General features: G+C 41.5%; 1 protein-coding gene across 1 annotated transcript in view; it reads left to right on the forward strand.

Annotated features, from left to right (window-relative positions):
• DNM3 (dynamin 3) overlaps positions 1 to 20,016 on the forward strand; it is a 327,480-nt gene that overhangs the window by 217,694 nt on the left and 89,770 nt on the right. Inside the window, 1 exon segment of the mRNA XM_075067972.1 lies at positions 12,207 to 12,318. Within this exon segment, the coding sequence (XP_074924073.1) occupies positions 12,207 to 12,318 (112 nt within the window).

Genomic DNA, 20,016 nt, shown 5'->3' on the forward strand with positions numbered 1-20,016 from the left:
AAAAACAATGTTCTCTGACATACTGGAAATAGGTGCAGCAATTAACATTTGCTATTTATTTAGTATTTTTTAAAGTGCTATATAGATAGGTTTGGAAGGGTTGGATTTTTATCGGTAAATGTCAATTTCCCTGTACACATACTAACTAATGGAAAAAATACTTCCATTAATAATCAAACTTCACAGATAGGCGAGATCAGAAAAATGCTACTTGAAAACTTACTAGAGTTGAGTTAAAGTATTTACTTTGTATATTTTTGACATATACCGTTGACAATTTCTGTTTTAACAGTTAGAAAGCTTAAACTCTTTGAATCTCAACATCTATTGGCGTTAAATAATTGTGGTTGTCTCCCCCCCGCCCCCGTCCCAGTTTCCCACAACTGACAATTTAAATAGATAAAAGTAAAAAACAAAAAAACAAAAAAACTTGAACCCTATAATTTTGCACAACTGTGAAAATTTAAATTGATAAAAATTGAAAAAATACTTTGATAATATCAATGTTTATTTTAATCAAAATTATAGAAAACATTGAATTCTACCAAGCCTCTCTATACGGATGGTACCTAGGAAATAACTAAATTTATTTCAGTTTTATTCTACCACCATTATACTAGTATAAGCACACTGTTCTTAGGCAAATCATGTTGTTTTCTGTTAATTGTTAGTATTACTCTACCAACATGTGTGATTATAACAAACAACTCCCTGTCCAGAAACAATGGAATCCTAAAGGCTGAGTTATATCCAAGATAGAAGCTCTACTAATTTCACTCTAGAATATTAATTGGATAGTTATGTGCTGATTTAAATTATTACTGCAATTAATTTAAATTAAATTAAATTATTACTACTGATGAACAGTGAGACGTGAGTTGTGGATATAGTTCTGTGATGGATATATTTGAAATTTAGACACTTTCATAATCAAGGTATGGCTACAATGATTAGTATATTATTCTCTCTCTGCTCATTTTTCCCATTAGGACAGTAGTTAACGTTAATTTAAAAATGAATGTACTTCAGTGGAATTACTCAAGTGGATTTGATTTGTAGACTAAAGCTCTTAAGCACTTTTCTTTCTTAGCATTTTCTCAGATATATTCTGTTTGATTCTTCTGCAAAAAAAAGAAATAATTTGAGAGGCATGTGTAATTAATTTTAATTAACACACACACACACACACACTTTCTCTCTCTCTCTCTCTCTCTCTCTCTCTCTCTCTCTCATTGGAGTGAACTAAAATGGCATGCCTTTGTAGAAAAAGTTAGTCACACATTGCTGCTAACTCACTGCAGATGGATGGCTTCATAACGAAAATATTTGCAGAGCCCTAACTTCATCGCGTTTATTATTTCTTTCCTTTAAAAAAAATTGGCCGCCTGTATTTAAAAACTGCTGCTACGGAGTTTCAAGTGTGTATCACAATATGCCAAAGCACACTTCAAATCCAATGCATTGTATCTAGCTCACTTAGAGTTGAGTTAATATCTAACTCTTGTCTTGAATGTGCATATTTGTTGAATGGTTAGATTCCTGTTCCCTTTTACATGGCTGTATATTAAACTAATATTGTGGATGCATTTTTTCATTTTATGGTAATTTTCAACCAAATTGAAAATATCCAATATATGCAACTTTAGTTTTTCACTCCAAAAATTTGGCTCAGTCTGCATTCAACTCTGGACTTTTAAAGTCAATTCTGTTATGATGCAGCAAATATAAAAAGACACAGAAATTCACAAAATAATTTTAGATGGCAAACGTTCCTGTTTTAGGATCCAATCCTACATCACATGGAGTTATCTGTAAGCCTGTGAATAGTTTCAGTGACTTCAATGGGACTGTTCAGGTTAAGAGGGTGTGGGTGTAGTCAATATGTGGGTTTGTTTGTTTTTTTGTTTGTGTTTTTTTTTTTCAGAATCAGGGCCTTAGTGGTTTATGATCTCAGTACTACATATTTCACAGATATTCCTGCTCTATAATTTCTAGCTGTATTTGTCATGGCATGTGTGCAGACTTATGAATGCGGACAAATGCCTCCTTGTAATCTAACTTGATGGTTTTTGCTTTATAGCTTTATATATTCTCTAATAATTACATACCACTTACAGTACATCTGCTTATCAAGGTATAGCAGGCCCATCATCATTATATATCAGCAGCTGCCTGTGCACAAAATTAGTATGTTGATACACTTATAGAAGAAGAATTGAAATGGAAATTATACAGCAGTTCCCCTTAAAAACATGCCAGTTTTGCCTTAGGTACGTAGGTATGGTTACGTAAGTATGAAGGAATTGCTAGAGAAATTGAAAATACTGACATCAAGTTATATAGTTTACTAAGGTAATCAGCAATTTTTTAAGGGTGACCACTTTACAATGAAATCTACCCTAAGCACTGCTGCCAGTACTGTAGGCAACTTTAAGATCTTCCCCTGTGGTTTTCAGTACAATTTTTTTCAGCTACTGGTTAAAGACTGAAACCACATTAGCTCTGCTTTTTTATATGGCAGGTAACTTGATGGAGTGTTCTGGGGCACCAACCTTTGGAGCTGGTGTGACAGGAATCCTACAGGTGCAGAAGCCCTGACCTTGATACCAGCCACATGTGCTATCATTAAGGCTGCAATTTAGTCACAGGTATTTTTAGTATAAGTCATGGACAGGATATGGGCATAAACAAAAATTCATGACTTATACTAAAAATACCTGTGATTAAATCTTGGGGGGAGGCATGGGGGGCTGCTGCTGGGGGACGGGCCTGGGATCTGCTGCTGTGGGTGGCATCCAGGGCTAGTGGCATCAGCTCCAGCTGCCTGGCTGGGGACCACTGCCCAGGGCCCTGGACCACGACTGCTTTGGCCACCCCGGGACCGGTGCCAGGAGCCACCAGAGCAGTGGTTGGTGTGGCTGTCACTGGGGGCCACGTCAGCATCTGGCTGTGGAGCCAGCTGATTTGGCAGCCCTGGGATCAGCCACACTGGCCCCTGCAGAAGTCTTGACTTTCATGACCTCCTGTGACAGAGATAAGTTCCATGATAGCTAGGGATCTATCTGGCACACTCCTGTCTCCTCTCTTGTGTTTTCAAATACCTCTTTATTTCCTGCCCCACCACATTAGAATCCTTATATTAGTGGAAGATTTAATCACCCATTGTACCATCAGAAGGTATTAATACAAGCTGCCACTTTGCTTCTCTCTGGAGGAAACGGTTAAAAAGTCAAAAACTTCTATTTTTAGATGGTTTTGGAAGGGTGAACTCCTCCAATTCCATGACATGAATGGAAAGATTTTGGGATGTCTCCTGCCCTGAATGGAAACAGCTGGGAATAGAGGTTTCTCAAACCATCACTGAAGTGAGTGTATGAATGTGGATGTGGGCTGCACATGTATTGTGGATAACTCACTGAGCATGTGCAACAACAGAAAGATTTAATATTAGAATTATAGACACAGGTATGTTATATTAAACAAGATTGGATTCTCTCTACCTGGTACCATTCACTCTGCTGTATTGAAAGGCCCATCACCATTCCCCTCCACACACACAGACAGAGAGGCGCGTGATCTCACTTGATTTGTGTGTCTTCCTTTGTTTTGTCAGAGGTTTTCTGTGTGACTGACTTTTGGTTAACCTTGGGCAATACTGTTGAAATTTGTTTAATGCCTTAGCAACTTCATTTTCTAAGTACAACTCTACTAATTTGGATGTTACATTTTCTCTCAAAAGTCAGAGGTTATTTTTGTGATATTTCCCTCACCTTGGATTAGTTTCTCCATTTCACATTCATTAGATCTGTTTGAGTTTCTTTCCACTGTGTTGAAAAACCCTGTTTGAAAGGATTTTTAATTGTTAGCTGTGATCTATGAGCCTCTTTGTACTATTGTAATTATATTATTATATGCTTTGCATAGAAATCAGTAGAGGGACTTTTAAATGGTTTGGGGATGGAAAAACACATGTTAATTTCAACATAAGCAGATGTACATTTATTTAAAGTAACCAAAAATGCTCCCTGCCTTGTGACAGTTATGACTAAGAGCTCTGCCAGAATAATACTAAATACAGTTCTCTAACTTAGGCCCTTAGATGTTTTGGTCAAACTCCATGAGATAAAAAGCTGCTGGAACATCACACAGGGTTGATATGGTCAAGGAATGTTTACATCAATAAGTAGGTCATTGCAGATCTTCAATGAAACTGCTTGAAAGAAATCCAAACTCCTCCTTATCCTAATGTGCATGTTGAACTGTGTGAGCCTGGAGCTCCATAATGATCAAATGTACAGTATCAAAATGCTGTGATATATAATAAATTACAGTTTGGATAGGAACTGGACAAACCAGTACTGCCAACCCAAACTGTTAAAAAATAGTCAGGCCCTTCACATTTCTTCAACCATGAAGGCTAGAAGCTTTTTTTGTTTTGAGTTTATTTTTTTTTTTTTTTAATGGAAACTGGATTCTCACATAACCACAGGATTCCAGGAATTTTGAGGCATCAAGAAAAACATCAAATATCACAAGACTCATGATAAAATAGTGAGAACTGGCAACCCAGCAAACCATTTGTAGTAATATGGGCTTGAAACACTCTCAGATTACACAGCAACAGCAGAACATACTGTGACATACCCAGGCCAGTGGGGTACAGGAGTCTGGTAGAGTGCAAATATACTGGTCACTGGATGAGTAGTTTTCTGTTCCCTGAGTGACCAGAGCAGGGGCTGCACTAGAGTAATCAGGAACCTGCCAGAACCAATAAGGCAGACAGGCTGATTAGATCACCTGCCACCAATCAAGGCACCTAATCAGGACACCTGGGTTTAAAAAGGAGCTCACTCCAGTCAGGCGAGGAGGAGCCCGAGGAGAGGAAGTGCGTGTGAGGAGCTGAGAGTGAGAGACTAAGGAGTACAGCGTTATCAGACACCAGAGGAAGGTCCTGTAGTGGATCAAGAAGTGTTGGAGGAGGCCATGGGGAAGTAGCCCAGGGAGTTGTGCTGTCATGCAGCTGTTACAAGAGGCACTATAACAGCTGCAATCCACAGAGCCCTGGGCTGAACCCAGAGTAGAGGGCTGGCCCAGGTTACCCAAACCTCCCAACTCCTGATCAGACACAGGAGGAGTTGATCCAGACTGTGGGGGAAGATCACTGAGGTGAGCAAATCTGCCAATAAGTGCAGGACCCACCAAGGTAGAGGAGGAACTTCGTCACAATACCTACCACAATATATTTACATATACAGTGGGCGCACTTGAAAATTTACTTCCAGTTCTGGAATGGTTGGTCCATTGGAAGTGGTTTTCAGTAGAAATCTGGGTTTTCAGCTAAATATAATTTTTTATGAAAAGCGCTTTTTGCAGAAAACTGAGTTTTCATGAAAGAATGGAAAACCCAGGTTTTTGGCTGAAAACTGAAACTTTTGGAACAAATAATAATAATAATATATGAAATGTTCAGTCTTTCAATGAAAAATTGAAATTTTCTGTAGGAAACCCTCCTCTCATTTTCCAACCTGCTCTCATACTGGTTCTAGCAGTATTCCTAATTCCAAGTACATGGAGTATTGGTAGAACATTGCTAGAATCTCTCTAAAACTGGCATGAGTTTATTAAGTACATTCACTAGGTGTCTTTAGCAGAGAAACTATATGAGGTAAACTAGGTATCCCTCAGACTCAGAAATATAGTAGCTAGAGAACCACTGTTATTGCCAAGTACGTGAACCCTGAGTTCAAAAGTCTAAGCTCAGCTGGTTTTCCCATAGGATGATTTACCACAGAACTTCATATAATTATTATACGTAACTTCCAGTGTGATACATAGATTAGGCAATTCTCACATCAAACACTCCATAACTGAGAGATGAAAGAACAGGAGTACTTGTGGCACCTTAGAGAGTAACAAATTTATTTGAGCATAAGCTTTTGTGGGCAACAGCCCACTTCATTGGCTGCATGCAGTGGAAAATACAGTAGGAAGATTTTATTTATTTATACACACACACACACATACCATGAAACAATGGGTGTTACCATACACACTTTAATGAGAGTGATCTGTTACGGTGAGCTATTACCAGCAGGAGAGAGAGAAACTATTACCAACAGGAGAGAGAGAACCTTCGCAGCAGTTGACAAGAAGGTGTGAGGAACTGGGGAAGTGGGAGGGAGGGAAATAAACTTGGGGAAATAGTTTTACTTTGTGTAATGACCCATCCACTCCCAGTCTTTATTGAAGCCTAATTCAATGGTGTCCATTTCGCAAATTAGTTTGAATTCAGCAGTCTCTTGTTGGAGTCTGTTTTTGAAGTCTTTTTGCTGTAATACAAGACAAAGAATTCACAGTTTAAGCAACTGCAGGTAACGTATGGGGGAAACAATCAAATAGCTGGGAGTTCACAAGAATGAATAATAGCTGAGAGGTAACAGTAAAATAAAGTAAACAGTAAAATAAGCAAGTTGTCCGTTAAGCAGAAGTTTCAGCATATCTTGCCAGTAATGTGTGATTAGAGGGGGGAAAAGAGAGAGAAAAATATGTTTGATAACTTTTCCTGGGAGTAGAAATGACTTCTCTATTCGATGTAGTTAATCTCAAAAAACATCAAATTATGTTGTAATTTACAGGAATACAACTCTATGTATAAGGCAGGGATCAGCAGCCCTTTCAGCAGTGGTGTGCCGAGTCTTCATTTATTCACTCTAATTTAAGGTTTTGCGTGCCCGTAATACATTTTAACGTTTTTAGAAGGTCTTTTCCTATAAGTCTATAATATAGAACTAAACTATTGTCGTATGTAAAGTAAATAAGGTTTTTAAAATGTTAAGAAGCTTCATTTAAAAATAAATTAAAATGCAGAGCCCACCAGACCAGTGGCCAGGACCCAGGCAGTGTGAGTGCCACTGAAAATCAGCTCACGTGCCGCCATTGGCACGCATGCCATAGGTTGCCTACGCCTGGTATAAGGTATTATGCAGTTTGTAAATAGAAAATATTAATCTTTTGTCTCCTTCACATTAAATATTTGTATTGGTTTAATTTTTAGTAATGTGATTATGGAAACATTTCTGTCTTTGTTAAATATGTAGGCTGTTACATTAAAATGATGATACTTTACAAGAGGAAATAGTGTAAACCGTAGTGGGGTATGTAGATGTGTGGTTTTACATGCAGTTTTACTGTGTTAGTATTTGAAGAATCTTCAAATATTTAAATAATTGATCATGGAAAACAGAAAAACAACTACTCATTGGCAGTTCCATGCATATTTTCTGTATTTCTCTTTCCATGTTCTTCACAGCTATAAATGTTTGCATATAAACAAGATTTGTGTTGCTTAGAAGTTCACTTACTCCTGCTTGATACTCCCCTGTCTGATGTCATTAACTTGGGTTTATGACATCACAGTTAGTTGCTATTCAGATGATAGTGATATCCCAAGATTCTTGCATCCCATGTGAAATAAACAGATGATGCTTAAAGAATATCCTGTTTCTGTGAAAATATTTTTAGTAATTCTAAAAAGCAGAAGAAAGAAAAAGAGAATTTCAATTTTTTAAAAGAATTCAGTTTTCCATGAAACACCAGTGGATCCTTAATGAGTAGAATCATACAAGATTAGGGTTGGAAGAGACCTCAAGAGGTCATCTAGTCCAACCCCCTGCTCAAAGAAGGACCAACACCAACTAAATCATCCCAGCCAGGGCTTTGTCAAGATAGACCTTAAAAACCTCAAAGGATGGAGATTCCACCAGCTCCCTAGGTAACCCACTCCAGTGCTTCACCATCCTCCTAGTGAAATAGTGTTTCCTAATATCCAACCTAGACCTCCCCCAGTGCAACTTGAGACCATTGCTCCTTGTTTTGTCATCTGCCTCCATTGAGAACAGCTGAGCTCCATCCTCTTTGGAACCTCCTCCCACCCCTTCAGGTAGTTGAAGGCTGCTATCAAATCCACCTTTATTCTTCTCTTCTGCAGACTAAACAAGCCCAGTTCCCTCAGCCTCTCCTTCCAAGTCATGTGCCCCTGCCCTCTAATCATTTTCGTTGCCCTCTGCTGGACTCCAATTTGTCCACATCCTTTCTGTAGTCGGAGACGCAAAACTGGACACAATACTCCAGATATGGCCTCACCAGTGCCGAATAGAGGGGAATAATCACTTCCCTTGATTTGCTGGCAATGCTCCTACTAATGCAGCCCAATATGCCATTAGCCTTCTTGGCAACAAGCACACACTGCTGACTCATATCCAGCTTCTTGTCCACTTTAATCTCCAGGTCCTTTTCTGCAGAACTACTGCTTAACCAGTCAGTCCCCAGCCTGTAGCATTGCATAGGATTCTTCCATCCTAAGTGCAAGACTCTGCACTTATTCTTGTTGAACCTCATCAGATATTTTTTGGCCCAATCTTCTAATTTGTCTAGGTCACGCTGGATCCTATCCCTACCCTCCAGTGTATCTCCTACTCTTCCCAGTTTAGTGTCATCTGTGAACTTGCTGAGGGTACAATCTATCCCATCATCCAGATCATTAATAAAGATGTTGAATAAAACCAGCCCCAGGACCAACCCGGGAACTCCGCTTGATACCAGCTGCCAACTAGACATTGAGCCATTGAGCCCAGCAATCTAGCCAGCTTTCTATCCACCATTCATCCAATCCATACTTTTTTAACTTGCTGGCAAAAATACTGTGGGAGACCGTATCAAAAGCTTTGCTAAAGTCTAGATACATCACGTCCACCGCTTTCCCCATATCCACAGAGCCAGTTATCTCATCAGAGAAGGCAATAAGATTGGTCAGGCATGACTTGCCCTTAGTGAATCCATGTTGACTGTTCCTGATCATCTTCCTCTCCTCCAAGTGCTTCAGAATGGTTTCCTTGAGGACTTGCTCACGTAAAACATGTTAGTTTCTTTTTGTAAGATTCTGTTACTTACGGAAAACCTGAGACGTTCTTCAGAGGTTATTTTTTCCTTGGTTTTGGGCAATGCTGCTCATATATCTGTTTGAGGAACAGGGTTAAAAGAGTCCAGTGGTGAGTGTGCTAAAATGGGCCGTGAGACCTGGGTTCAATTCCCTGACCCCCACTCCTTAACTTCCTGTGTGACCTTGGGCGAGATAGTCTGTAAAATGGGAATAATAATACTTACCTAACTCATGGATAGTGTGAGGATAAATAAATAAATTAAAGATTGTGAAGCCCTCAGTAATATAAGTACCTGGGATGGATAGAGGTGTACAGTAACTTAGTCATGGCCATAGGATGCACAGACAGTCATTAGCACACCTGGACTAGAATTCAGGAGTCCTGATCCAGTCTCCTGCTGTAGCCAGTAGCCCACACTCCCTTCTCATTCATTGCTTAAAATACAGTGAAATTTGATGTTGAAAATAATGATTTTCATTGCAGGAACATAACACTCTGGCATTCTAGCCCTGAAAAAGATTTTTTTGACTAGCTAGTGCTATGATTTTTTAAATTATCTATCTATCTATTTATTTATTTATTTATTTTATTGCTGCAGTGAAATATATTTTGATTCTTGCCATCTTGTGGAATATTGTGTCCAGTTCTGGTGTCCACGGTTCAAGAAGGATGTTGATAAATTGGAGAGAGTTCAGAGAAGAGCCATGAGAAAGATTAAAGAGTTCAAAAACCTGCCTTATAGCATTAGACCCAAAGAGCCCTATCTGTTAAGCTTAACAAAAAGAAGGTTAATGGGTGACTTGATCACAGTCTATAAGTATCTACATGGGGAACAAATGTTTAATAATGGGCTCTTCAATCTGGTAGAGAAAGGTCTAACATGATCCAATGGCTGGAAGTTGAAGCTAGATACATCCTGACAGGAAATAGGGTGTAAATTTTTAATGGTGCGAGTAATTAGCCATTGGGACAATTTACCAAGGGTTGTGGTGGATTCTATCACTGACCATTTTAAAATCAAGATTGGATGCTTTTCTCAAAGATAGGCTGTGGGAATTACTTTGGGGAAGTTGTATGGCCTAGCTTATACAGGAGGTCAGACTAGATGAACACAAAAGTCCCTTCTGGCCTGGGAATCCATCAGTCTTCATGTTTTATAGCTTTTATTTTGTGCCTCCTCACATTTTAGCTGATCTGTTTTCCGTAACAGAGGCAACCTAATTAATTTACCTAAAACAGTTAAAACCAAAAATTTTCCAGGCGGCAAATCAGCAAGTTCTATCCAGCTGCCTTGCTTTGCCTCTCTGTCCCTTGTCACTATATCCTTTAATTTGCTTTACTTTACACATTTTGATTCCAAATTCCCAAATGCTGTAGAAGAAATAAGTTTCAGATATCTCTGCTCCCTATCTAAGATAACCCAGATTTCTTAGCTGCTCGTGTGTGTAATATATTTGGAGGAAAAAGAAATAATCCTTCTTAAATCTCTAATTGGTCAGGTCAGAATTGTACCCATCATTGTTTGCAGTTTTAAATATATAAACTCACTAATAATGCCATGTATGCCTATATGGGCATGTTTCACTTCAATATAGCATAACACGAATCACTACCCATGATAGTACAGCAATAGTAGTTTATTGCTAAATGTCCAGGTTTTATACCCATCTGTTTCCTTATACTGCATCTGAAAAACAGGCTTAGGAGTTAGTTGTCTTTCAAATGATATTGTCATTAATAGGGGAGCGAAACTCTCTGGCAAAGGTGAAGTATATTGTACTCCAGATATGTAAAAGGTGAAAGTCCCAAAGTCCCTGGAATGCTAGAGAAATGGACTAACTAGTAGTAATACTGGATATATTTTTCTGGTTGCACACTGTCTCAAAAATTCTCTCAAAATATGGTAACGTATATTGCAAGAGAGAGTGTTTCTAATATAAAATGCCTTTGGGCCTCTAATTATTGCTGTGTGAGTTAGTGTTCTTTGTCATACCCCAAAAAATTGCTCCATTGGTGCTAGGGAAAACAGTCTTGTTGCAATTAAAAATGGATTCTTTCATCTCTATTGAGATCTAGCAACATGTGGTTTTGCAATTTAGCTCAGCTAAGTTTGTAGCCTTTCCCGAAAAGGCAGTTGTCTGACCAATGTACAACAATCTGTGTATAGACATGGAATTGGGTAATAATTAATGGTTAAATCATAAAGGGAAAATCCTGTTCAATTTAATGGAGGATGTATAAGTACCACTGCCTTGCGGATCATGTATTTTTTCTTCTTTCTCTTTTCTTCCATTAAGCTACTCCCTAAACACAATTATAGCGATTTGTTGTTGTTAAATTAATTACATACAGTAGGTCTCTAGTTCTCAACCAGGGATCTGGGGTCCCCTGGTGGGTCAAAAGCAGGTTTCAGGGGGTCCACCAAGCATGGCCAGCATTAGACTCACTGGGGCCCAGGGCAGAATGCCAAAGCCCTGCCATGTGGGACTGTAGCTCAGGGCCTCGAGCGCCACCCCCTGGGGCTGAAGGCGAAGCCTGAGCAACTTAGCTTCGCAATGCCCCCTGTGGTGTGGGGCCCTAGGCTATTGCCCTGCTTGTTACCCCCTAATGCTGGCCCTGACTTTTACATGCAGAAAAGCAGTTGTGGCACAGGTGGGCCGTGGAGTTTTTATAGCATGTGGAGGCTGAGGGGAGCTCAGAAAGAAAAGGTTGAGAACCCCTGCAGTAGATGATATGTGTATCTGAGGTACTTTTATGGCTATGGAATCCTTTTGTGTTTGAGAACTGTCATTTTTAAATATTTTTCCTTTTATTGAAGATGTTCAGAAGCTAAAACTGAACTAGTATTGTACTGGAGAGATTTACTATGGGGAAAATAAGCTCATTACTAATCTTGATTTTTGTTGGCTGCAGCAGCTGCCAGTCAGAGTCCTTACAATTTTGTTGGCAGTTCTTCCACAAATGTCTTTGTCCTCTGCATTCCAGGAGCATTTTGCCTCTAAATGTGTTCCAGTGTTTGTTAATAGTGTGGAAAGCCTGATTTTTAAAATAGATCTAAAGCTTCTGTAACTACAGTGCATCCAGACCATTATTATTTTAAATTAATATTTTTAGGTCCTTTGTGTAATTATCAAACCGACACTTGTCTCCCCTTTCAAAAAGCTATCAAATAATTATAGATCCTGAAGGATTTTTTATTTGAAATGCTGTGTACGTGATGCAGAGTAGCAAAGTTCAGATTTTACAGTGTAATGTTCTATGTTCTAGGAATGTTTACAAGGATTATCGCTTCCTTGAACTGGCCTGTGATGCCCAGGAGGAGATGGATAGCTGGAAGGCATCCCTACTGCGTGCTGGTGTCTATCCTGATAAATCCTCAGTAAGTTAAATACATCACTAGTTTTTCAGTAGCTGCCCTGGTTAAGAGTCAGAAAAATGCTAGGAAGAGTTTTTTTAAAGCTCTGTCTGCAGATGTCCTGAGAGCTTTTATGTTTTACTTTGCTGTACTTGAGCTGACACCCATGGCTGTTTTTAATGGTTCACAACTCAGCAGTAAAATTACATTACAAGCCCTCCAGCCAATAGAGAAATACTTTTTGTTAATTAAATCAGTCCTTCAAGTCCAAATAATAAAAATACTCACACCTTTTAGGGTTTTTCTTCAGCTTCACAGTATGTATTCCTGTCTTTGAAGATGACAGATATTTTGCAGAACGCTAATATCTTTCTGCAGACCCCATATTCTAGAACCGAAGGAGGTATTCCAGTTTGTTATGCAAATTTCTTTTACTGCTTTACTGCCTCTCCGAACACACATTTACCCAATTAAGTGGAATATGAAGAAAACTGAGTAGAAAAAAACATAACTGTAACAGTTGGACATATGATACAGAAAGCCAGGAAATTGTTTTGCCAGACTGCCCTTTCATAATTTTATGGCCTTTGTCAGTCTGTGTCATGTTGTTATTTATACATAGCGCAAGCGGTTTTGGTCCAGTTTCCAAAGTGACCTCATTACTTAAGTCTGTGTGAGCTTCTGGTTTCAATGTAGCTAAGGGCCACACTAGCATGGATTCTAGTGCCAGGGCAGAATCTCAGTACAGGATGCCAGTGGTAATTAAGGCCTACGTTAGACCTATGGATATTCCATTTTCTAAATAAGTTTCCATCAGAAGAAGCTTTTGTAATTTTTGACAGATTTACAGTAATTGCATTCCCCTCTTCATGATGGAACTCCCAGGGAACTGGGTCAATAGCAGGATTTTCTTATTTGGTACTTGGGCAGTTTGAGCTTGTGGAAAAACTCTTTGGTAGTATTTTCTGTCTTCACTGGTATTTTCAGCACCTCCCAATTGAGTATCCTCTGTAGATCTAGAGGGAGATTTCTACAGGCACAAATAGACTTTCAGTAGGACTTGGGAGGCTTAACTGCCTTTGTGCCTTTGAAAATTTTCCCTTAATGTGTAGTTTACCTTTCCTTCATTAACTGTTTCACTCTGTAGTGGTGTGAATGGATTATTCTCCCATCAAAGAGTTTGCACATCAGTTTGGCTGATGGTACACCCATTTTGAAGTAATTTGCTCCTCTCCCCAGCTCCCCTCCTCTACCTCCTCCTCTTCCACAAGTACTACTGTCCAGCTCCCCGGAGTCCACTGCTCTGGCTTCTTATAACATCATCTTCATTTCCCTCTATGTATTGCCGCCACCGCCCCCACTGCTCCTGCTTTCACTAGCCATCCACTCCATCTGACGTTCCCAACTCTGATCCGCCTGCTATTTGTTGCTGCTCACATGTGCATGCAGCCCGTAGTTTTCTCTCCTCATACCAAGCTGCCACTCCAGCACTACCAACCCAATGGCTCGGAGTTCATTATCTTTCCACACCCCTCCCACACCCAGCTGGGTTTTTAGGGAAGTTTTTAAACAAATTATTTCAGGAATAAGTAATGGAATAAAAATGGGTCAAATACCAATCCATAGGCATGGCTCACTGGATACCTAGCAACCAGCTAATACATTGCCATTGTTTGTTTCCTTTTTCATGATCCTTCAGTCAGTTGTCTGTCTGTGCTACACAACTCAGCTCGCCTTGCCACTGGCACAATGCTCTGGGCAGTGGGGCTCTTGCAGAGCTGCAGCCTGACCCTGTGTTCTGTGCTGTGTGGTGGCGTGGCTGGCTCCAACTGGGTGGCACAGCTGCCTGTCCTGGTCCTGCCAGCCACCAGTATTCCAGACAGTGCGGTAGAGGGGGTTGGATAGAGGGCAGGGGAGTTCAGGGTGGTGGTCAGGGGACAGCGGTCTGGATAGGGGGCATGGCGGTCAGAGGATGGGCAACAGGGGGATTGGATGGGGTAGGAGTCCCGGGGGGGCAGTCAGGAATGAGAGGAGGGGTTGGATTGGGCGGTGGGGGCAGTCAGGGGCAGGGGTTCAGGGGGCGATCAGGGAACAGGGAGGGGTGGATAGGGGAGAGGTCCCGGGGGAGGGGGCATCAGGGAACAGGGGGATTGGATGGGGCAGGAGTCCCCAGGGGGGCCGTCAGAGGGTGAGAAGCAGGAGGAGTCGGATAGGGGTGGGGGCCAGGCCACGCCTGGCTGTTTGAGGAGGCACAGCCTCCCCTAACAGATCCTCCATACAATTTCAGAAACCCAATGCAGCCTTCAGGCCAAAAAGTTTACCTGCCCCTGATCTAGACCATCCCTGACAGGTGTTTGTCTAACCTGCTCTTAAAAATCTCCAGTGACTGAGACTCCACAGGTTCTCTAGGCAGTTTATTCCAGTGTTTAAGCACCCTGACAATTAGGAAGTTTTTCCTAATGTCCAACCTAAACCTCCCTTGCTGCAATTTAAGCCCATTGCTTCTTGTCCTATCCTCAGAGGTTAAGAAAAACATTTTTTTCTTCCTCCCCCTTGTAACAACCTTTTACATACTTGAAAACTGTTATTATGTCCCCTCTGTCTTCTCTTTTTCAGACTAAACAAACCCAGTTTTTTCAATCTTCCCCCATAGGTCATGTTTTCTAGACCTTTAATCATTTTTGTTGCTCTTCTCTGGACTTTCTCCAGTTTGTCCATGTCCTTCCTGAAATGTGGTGCCTAGAACTGGACACAATACTTCAGTTGAGGTCTAATCAGCGCGGAGTAGAGTGGAAGAATTACTTCTTCTGTCTTGCTTACAACACTCCTGCTAGTACATCCCAGAATGATGTTTGCTCTTTTTGCAACAGCATAACACTGTTGACACATATTTAGCTTGTGGTCTGCTATGACCCCCAGATCCCTTTCTGCCGTACTTCTTCCTAAGCAGTCATTTGCCATTTTGTATGTGTGCCACTGATTGCTCCTTCCTAAATCGAGTACTTTGCATTTATCTTTATTGAATTTCATCCTATTAATTTCAGACTGTTTCTGCGATTTGTCCAGATCATTTTGAATTTTAATCCTATCCTCAAAAGCACTTGTAACCCCTCCCAGCTTGGTGTGGTCTGCAGACTTTATAAATGTACTCTCTATGCCACTGTTTCTCAAACTGGGGTCGCCGCTTGTGTAGGGAAAGCTCCTGGTGGGCCGGGCCAGTTTGTTTACCTGCCCCATCTGTGGGTCCAGCCGATCGCGGTTCCCACTGGCCACGGTTCGCTGCTCCAGGCCAATAGGAGCTGCTGGAAGCGGCGCGGGCTGAGGGACTTACTGGCCGCCGCTTCTAGCAGCTCCCATTGGCCCGCAGCGGCAAATTGCAGCCAGTGGGAGCTGCGATCGGATGGACGGGGCAGGTAAACAAACCGGCCTGGGCCGCCAGGGGCTTTCCCTACAGAAGCGGCAACCCCAGTTTGAGAAACACTGCTCTATGCCATTATCTAAATCATTGATGGAGATATTGAACAGAACCTGACCCAGTACTGATCCCTGCGGGACCCCACTCGTTATGCTCTTCCAGCATGACTGTGAACCACTGATAATTACTCTCTAGGAAGAGTTTTCCAACGTTTTGCACCCACCTTATAGTAGCTCCATCTAAGTTTCATTTCTCTAGTTTGTTTATGAGAAGGTCATCTGGGACAGTATTAAAAACTTGACTTTAGTAAAGATATACCACGGCTACAGCTTCCCCACTATCCACAAGCCTTGTTACCCTGTCAAAGAAAGCTATCGGGTTGGTTTGACATGATTTGTTTTTGACAAATCCATGCTGACTGTTACTTATCACCTTATTATCTTCTAGATGTTGGCTAATTCATTGCTTAATTATCTGCTCCATTATCTTTCCAGGCTAGTGAAGTTAAGTTGACTGGACTGTAATTCCCTGGGTTGTCCTTATTTCTCTTTTTATAGATTGGCACTATATTCACCCTTTTCCAGTCCTCTGGAATCTCTGTCATCTTCCATGACTTTGTGAAGATAATCACTAATGGCTCAGATAGCTCAGTCAGCTCCAATCAGAATACTCTTATTTGGTAGAGCTTTGCATGTCAGTTAAAGAGAATTGGAAAAGATCCCTTATGAGTATAACCTCTCAGACAAGTCTTGTCCTTTCTTGTGCCTCGATCAACCGTAGATTAGTATTCACATGAGGTCGGAAATGGAAGAATTAATAAGTGGGCGGATCTCTTCTAGCGTAGTATCTCATCTTAAGTGTCCATCAGGCCAAAACCACTCACAAACTGATGGTCAATATTAAAATAGTTAAGGGTTATTGAAGTGTTGATACAAATTCAAATCTGTAGTTGTCAAGACTGTTGACTAGAAGAAAAGCTTCAGAAATATCATAAAATTTACAAAGTGGGTGAAGTAATTTATTTTATTGGATCAACTTCTGCTGGTGAGGGAGACAAGCTTTCAAGCCACACAGAGATCTTCAGGTGTGGGAAACTTACTGAGAGTGTCACAGCTAAATACAAGATGAAAAAGATTGTTCAGTATAAGTAGTTAACACACATTTCAAGATACCATTCAAGATGAAGTGGCCCGTTAACACCCATCCAGTCATAGGGAGGAAAGGGGGAAGAAGCAGTTGGCGGGGGGGGGGGTGTGTGTGTAAATGGGTTACAGGTTGTTTTAAAAAGCCATAAATCCAGTGTCTTTATTAAGACCATGAGCTTTAGTGTCTGTCAAACTTATGAATTTAAGCTCCCAGCCTTGTCTTTTGAAAGTGTTATGCAGGTTTCCTTTGAGGCTGAGGACTGATAGGTCAGATATAGAGTGATCGTGTTGTGACAGGTGTTCACGCCAGATGATGTAGTGATTTTGTCTTTTATCATTTTTCTGTGTAAGTTCATTCAAGAGCATAGTGATTGTCTTGTTTCACCCCCACAGTTACTATAGGGGCATGTAGTGCACGGATTGAGTACACCACATATTGTGATAGATATGTGTAGGCATCTGTCTTGAAAGGTATGTTCCCAGGGGCGTAACCATTGTAGCAGTGGAGATATGTCTGCAGGTTTGCATCTGTTGTTCTGGCAGGGTCTAGTCCTTCTTTGAGTTGATATGTCCTGGTCTGTGGGGAGCTTGTTTCTGATGATGAGCTTGAAGAAGCTGGGGAGTTGTTTGAAGGCCAGAAGAACAGGTTCAGGAAAGATACGTTTCATGATGGGGTTCCCATCGAGTATGGGTTGTAACTCTTTGATGATATCCTGTATAGGTTCCAGTGTGGGATGGTGGGTAAGAACTAGGGGTGTGCAGTCAAAGGCGATTTTGTTTCTGTATTGAAGCAGTTTCTTTCGGGGTATTTGGGTGGCCTGTTCCATGAGGTGATCTACTTCTCTGGTGGAGTGTCCTTGTTTGGGGAAGGCGGTTTTGAGGTCTCTCTCCCAGACTTTCTCCTTGGAGCATATTCTGTGATATCTGAATGCCTCGCTGTAGATAACGTATTTATTGATGTGTTTGGGGTTGTTACTGAAGCTATGAAGATAAGTAGAAACCCACAGACCACCACACTTCACAAATTCAGTAAACCACTCTGAACACACCAAGAAATCTGTTATCTACAGCCAGACACTCAGATATCAGCTCTTCAGTAACCCAGAACTATTTTGAAAGTTAACCATCAATTTATGAGCGGGTTTGGCCTGATGGACACTTAACAAGTGGTCACTGTACAAAAGATAGGATAGAAGAGATCCACCCACTTACTAATTCTTCCATTTCCTCATGTGAATACTAATATACTCTTAGTTGAGGCACAAGAAAGAGAGGCCTTGCCCATTAGGGATCTTCTCAAATCCTCTTTGGTATTCTATAGCTGACATGCAAAGCTTTCTACAATAAAAGTAGTTTTACTGACCGAAATCTTTTGGGAATGGTCTCCAAGTGGTTGGTAGTTACTTTTCTACCATTTAGTAATGTTGGTCCAATAAAAGATATTATTTCACCCACCTTGTCTCTCTAATATGCTGGGACCGACATGCTTACAACACCATAGCATACATGAAACTCACCATGAGCCAGAGGTGCCGGAACCAGGGGGGGCCAGGGCCCTCTCACCTTTTGAAAGTGGATGGGTCTGCCCGTCCACTTATCACCATGGGCCCTGCCTCTCCTCTTTTCCCCCAAGGCCCCAGCCTTCAGCCAGGCTGGCAGCTGGAGCCTGGCCGGGAAGACCAGGCAGCTATAAGGAGCCATAAACCCTTCACCTGCCCAGGGTGGGGGAGAGGGGACTGAGAGCAGCCCCCGGCCCATATCCCCACCTCTCAGATACTCACCCAGGGCAGGAGCCGGAGTTGGGTCAAGGTAAGAGATTCATGGGCAACTGTGAGGACCGTCCACCTGCCATGAGCAGGTGGGGCAAGGACACAGGCCAGGGAGGGGCTGCTCTTGGGCCCCACCCACCCTGGGTAGGTGGAGGGGCCTGGGCTCCCCAGCCCCGCTCTGGCTTCCAGCTTGGCCAGGGTCAGGGCCTGGGGGAAGAGGAGGGGCAGGGGTGGGGCAACAGAGGGGTTTGGGGGGCCTGGCTTCCACTTGTGGGAAAGCTCCGCCACTCCTACAGTCAGTTCTCACAATTTCTCTTAGAGTTCCAAATGTCAACAATTAATTAAAATTACTGTGCTTTTGAAAATTATCCAGTCTTCAGGCACCATTCTCTGGTATTCATTGAGGAGGTGGTAATAGATATTAAACAGTGTACAGTGAAGCAGCCCTGGTAAGGATCTGCGGTGTAGTCTCTTTTAGTGGTAGAGATTACTTCAAGCAGATTGGCTAGTAAAGTGTGCTTCCAGCATACCAAATGACTCCATCTTTTCCTGTGCTCCATACAGGATAAACACACAAGATACTGGAGCAGAGATATTTCAGGTCTTTTCTAATGTATTTAAAGTATCCATTGATGAGTGGATTAATGGGAGGGATTTTCAGGCATTCACAGCAGTGGCCTAACTCTGCTCTTTTTGAAGTCATTGGGAGCTTTACCACTGACTTCAGTGGGAGTGTAGCTAAGCTAAGGCTGAGCACTTCAGAAAACCTGTCTATAGTAAAACCTGTCTATAGTACATAAATTTTAATATTTGCTGCTACATTCATTAAAAAATATATGTAAGTCTTTGGCTTCACCAAGACATGTGTCATACAGCTTTACTATACTAAACCAACTGTAAAAATAGAACAAAAAAAAACCCTATAAGGAAGCAGAATAGTTGATTATTAAATAGGTTTAAGGAATGGTTACCAAATTGTGTCTTCTCTCCTTCACACTGTCATGGATATCAGAGCAAGTAGGGAGTGTGATCCAAAAGCACACAATTCTATCATGAGCCAAATATTTGCAGTTAAACCTGTAACAGACAGAATCATGGGCCCCAAGTCTGCTCTTGTGGAAAAGACAAATTGTGCATTAATTCCCATTTTGTGGAGCATACTGTGACAAAGTTCCTCCTCTACCTTGGTGGGTCCTGCACTTATTGGCAGATTTGCTCACCTCAGTGATCTTCCCCACAGTCTGGGTCAGCTCCTCCTGTGTCTGATCAGGAGTTGGGAGGTTTGGGGAGAACCCGGGCATGCCCTCTACTCCGGGTTCCAGCCCAGGGCCCTGTGGATTGCAGCTGTCTATAGTGCCTCCTGTAACAGCTGCATGACAGCTACAAATCTCTG

This window comes from Chelonoidis abingdonii, chromosome 7 (genome assembly GCF_003597395.2).
Source record: "Chelonoidis abingdonii isolate Lonesome George chromosome 7, CheloAbing_2.0, whole genome shotgun sequence".
NCBI classification, from domain to species: domain Eukaryota; kingdom Metazoa; phylum Chordata; order Testudines; family Testudinidae; genus Chelonoidis; species Chelonoidis abingdonii.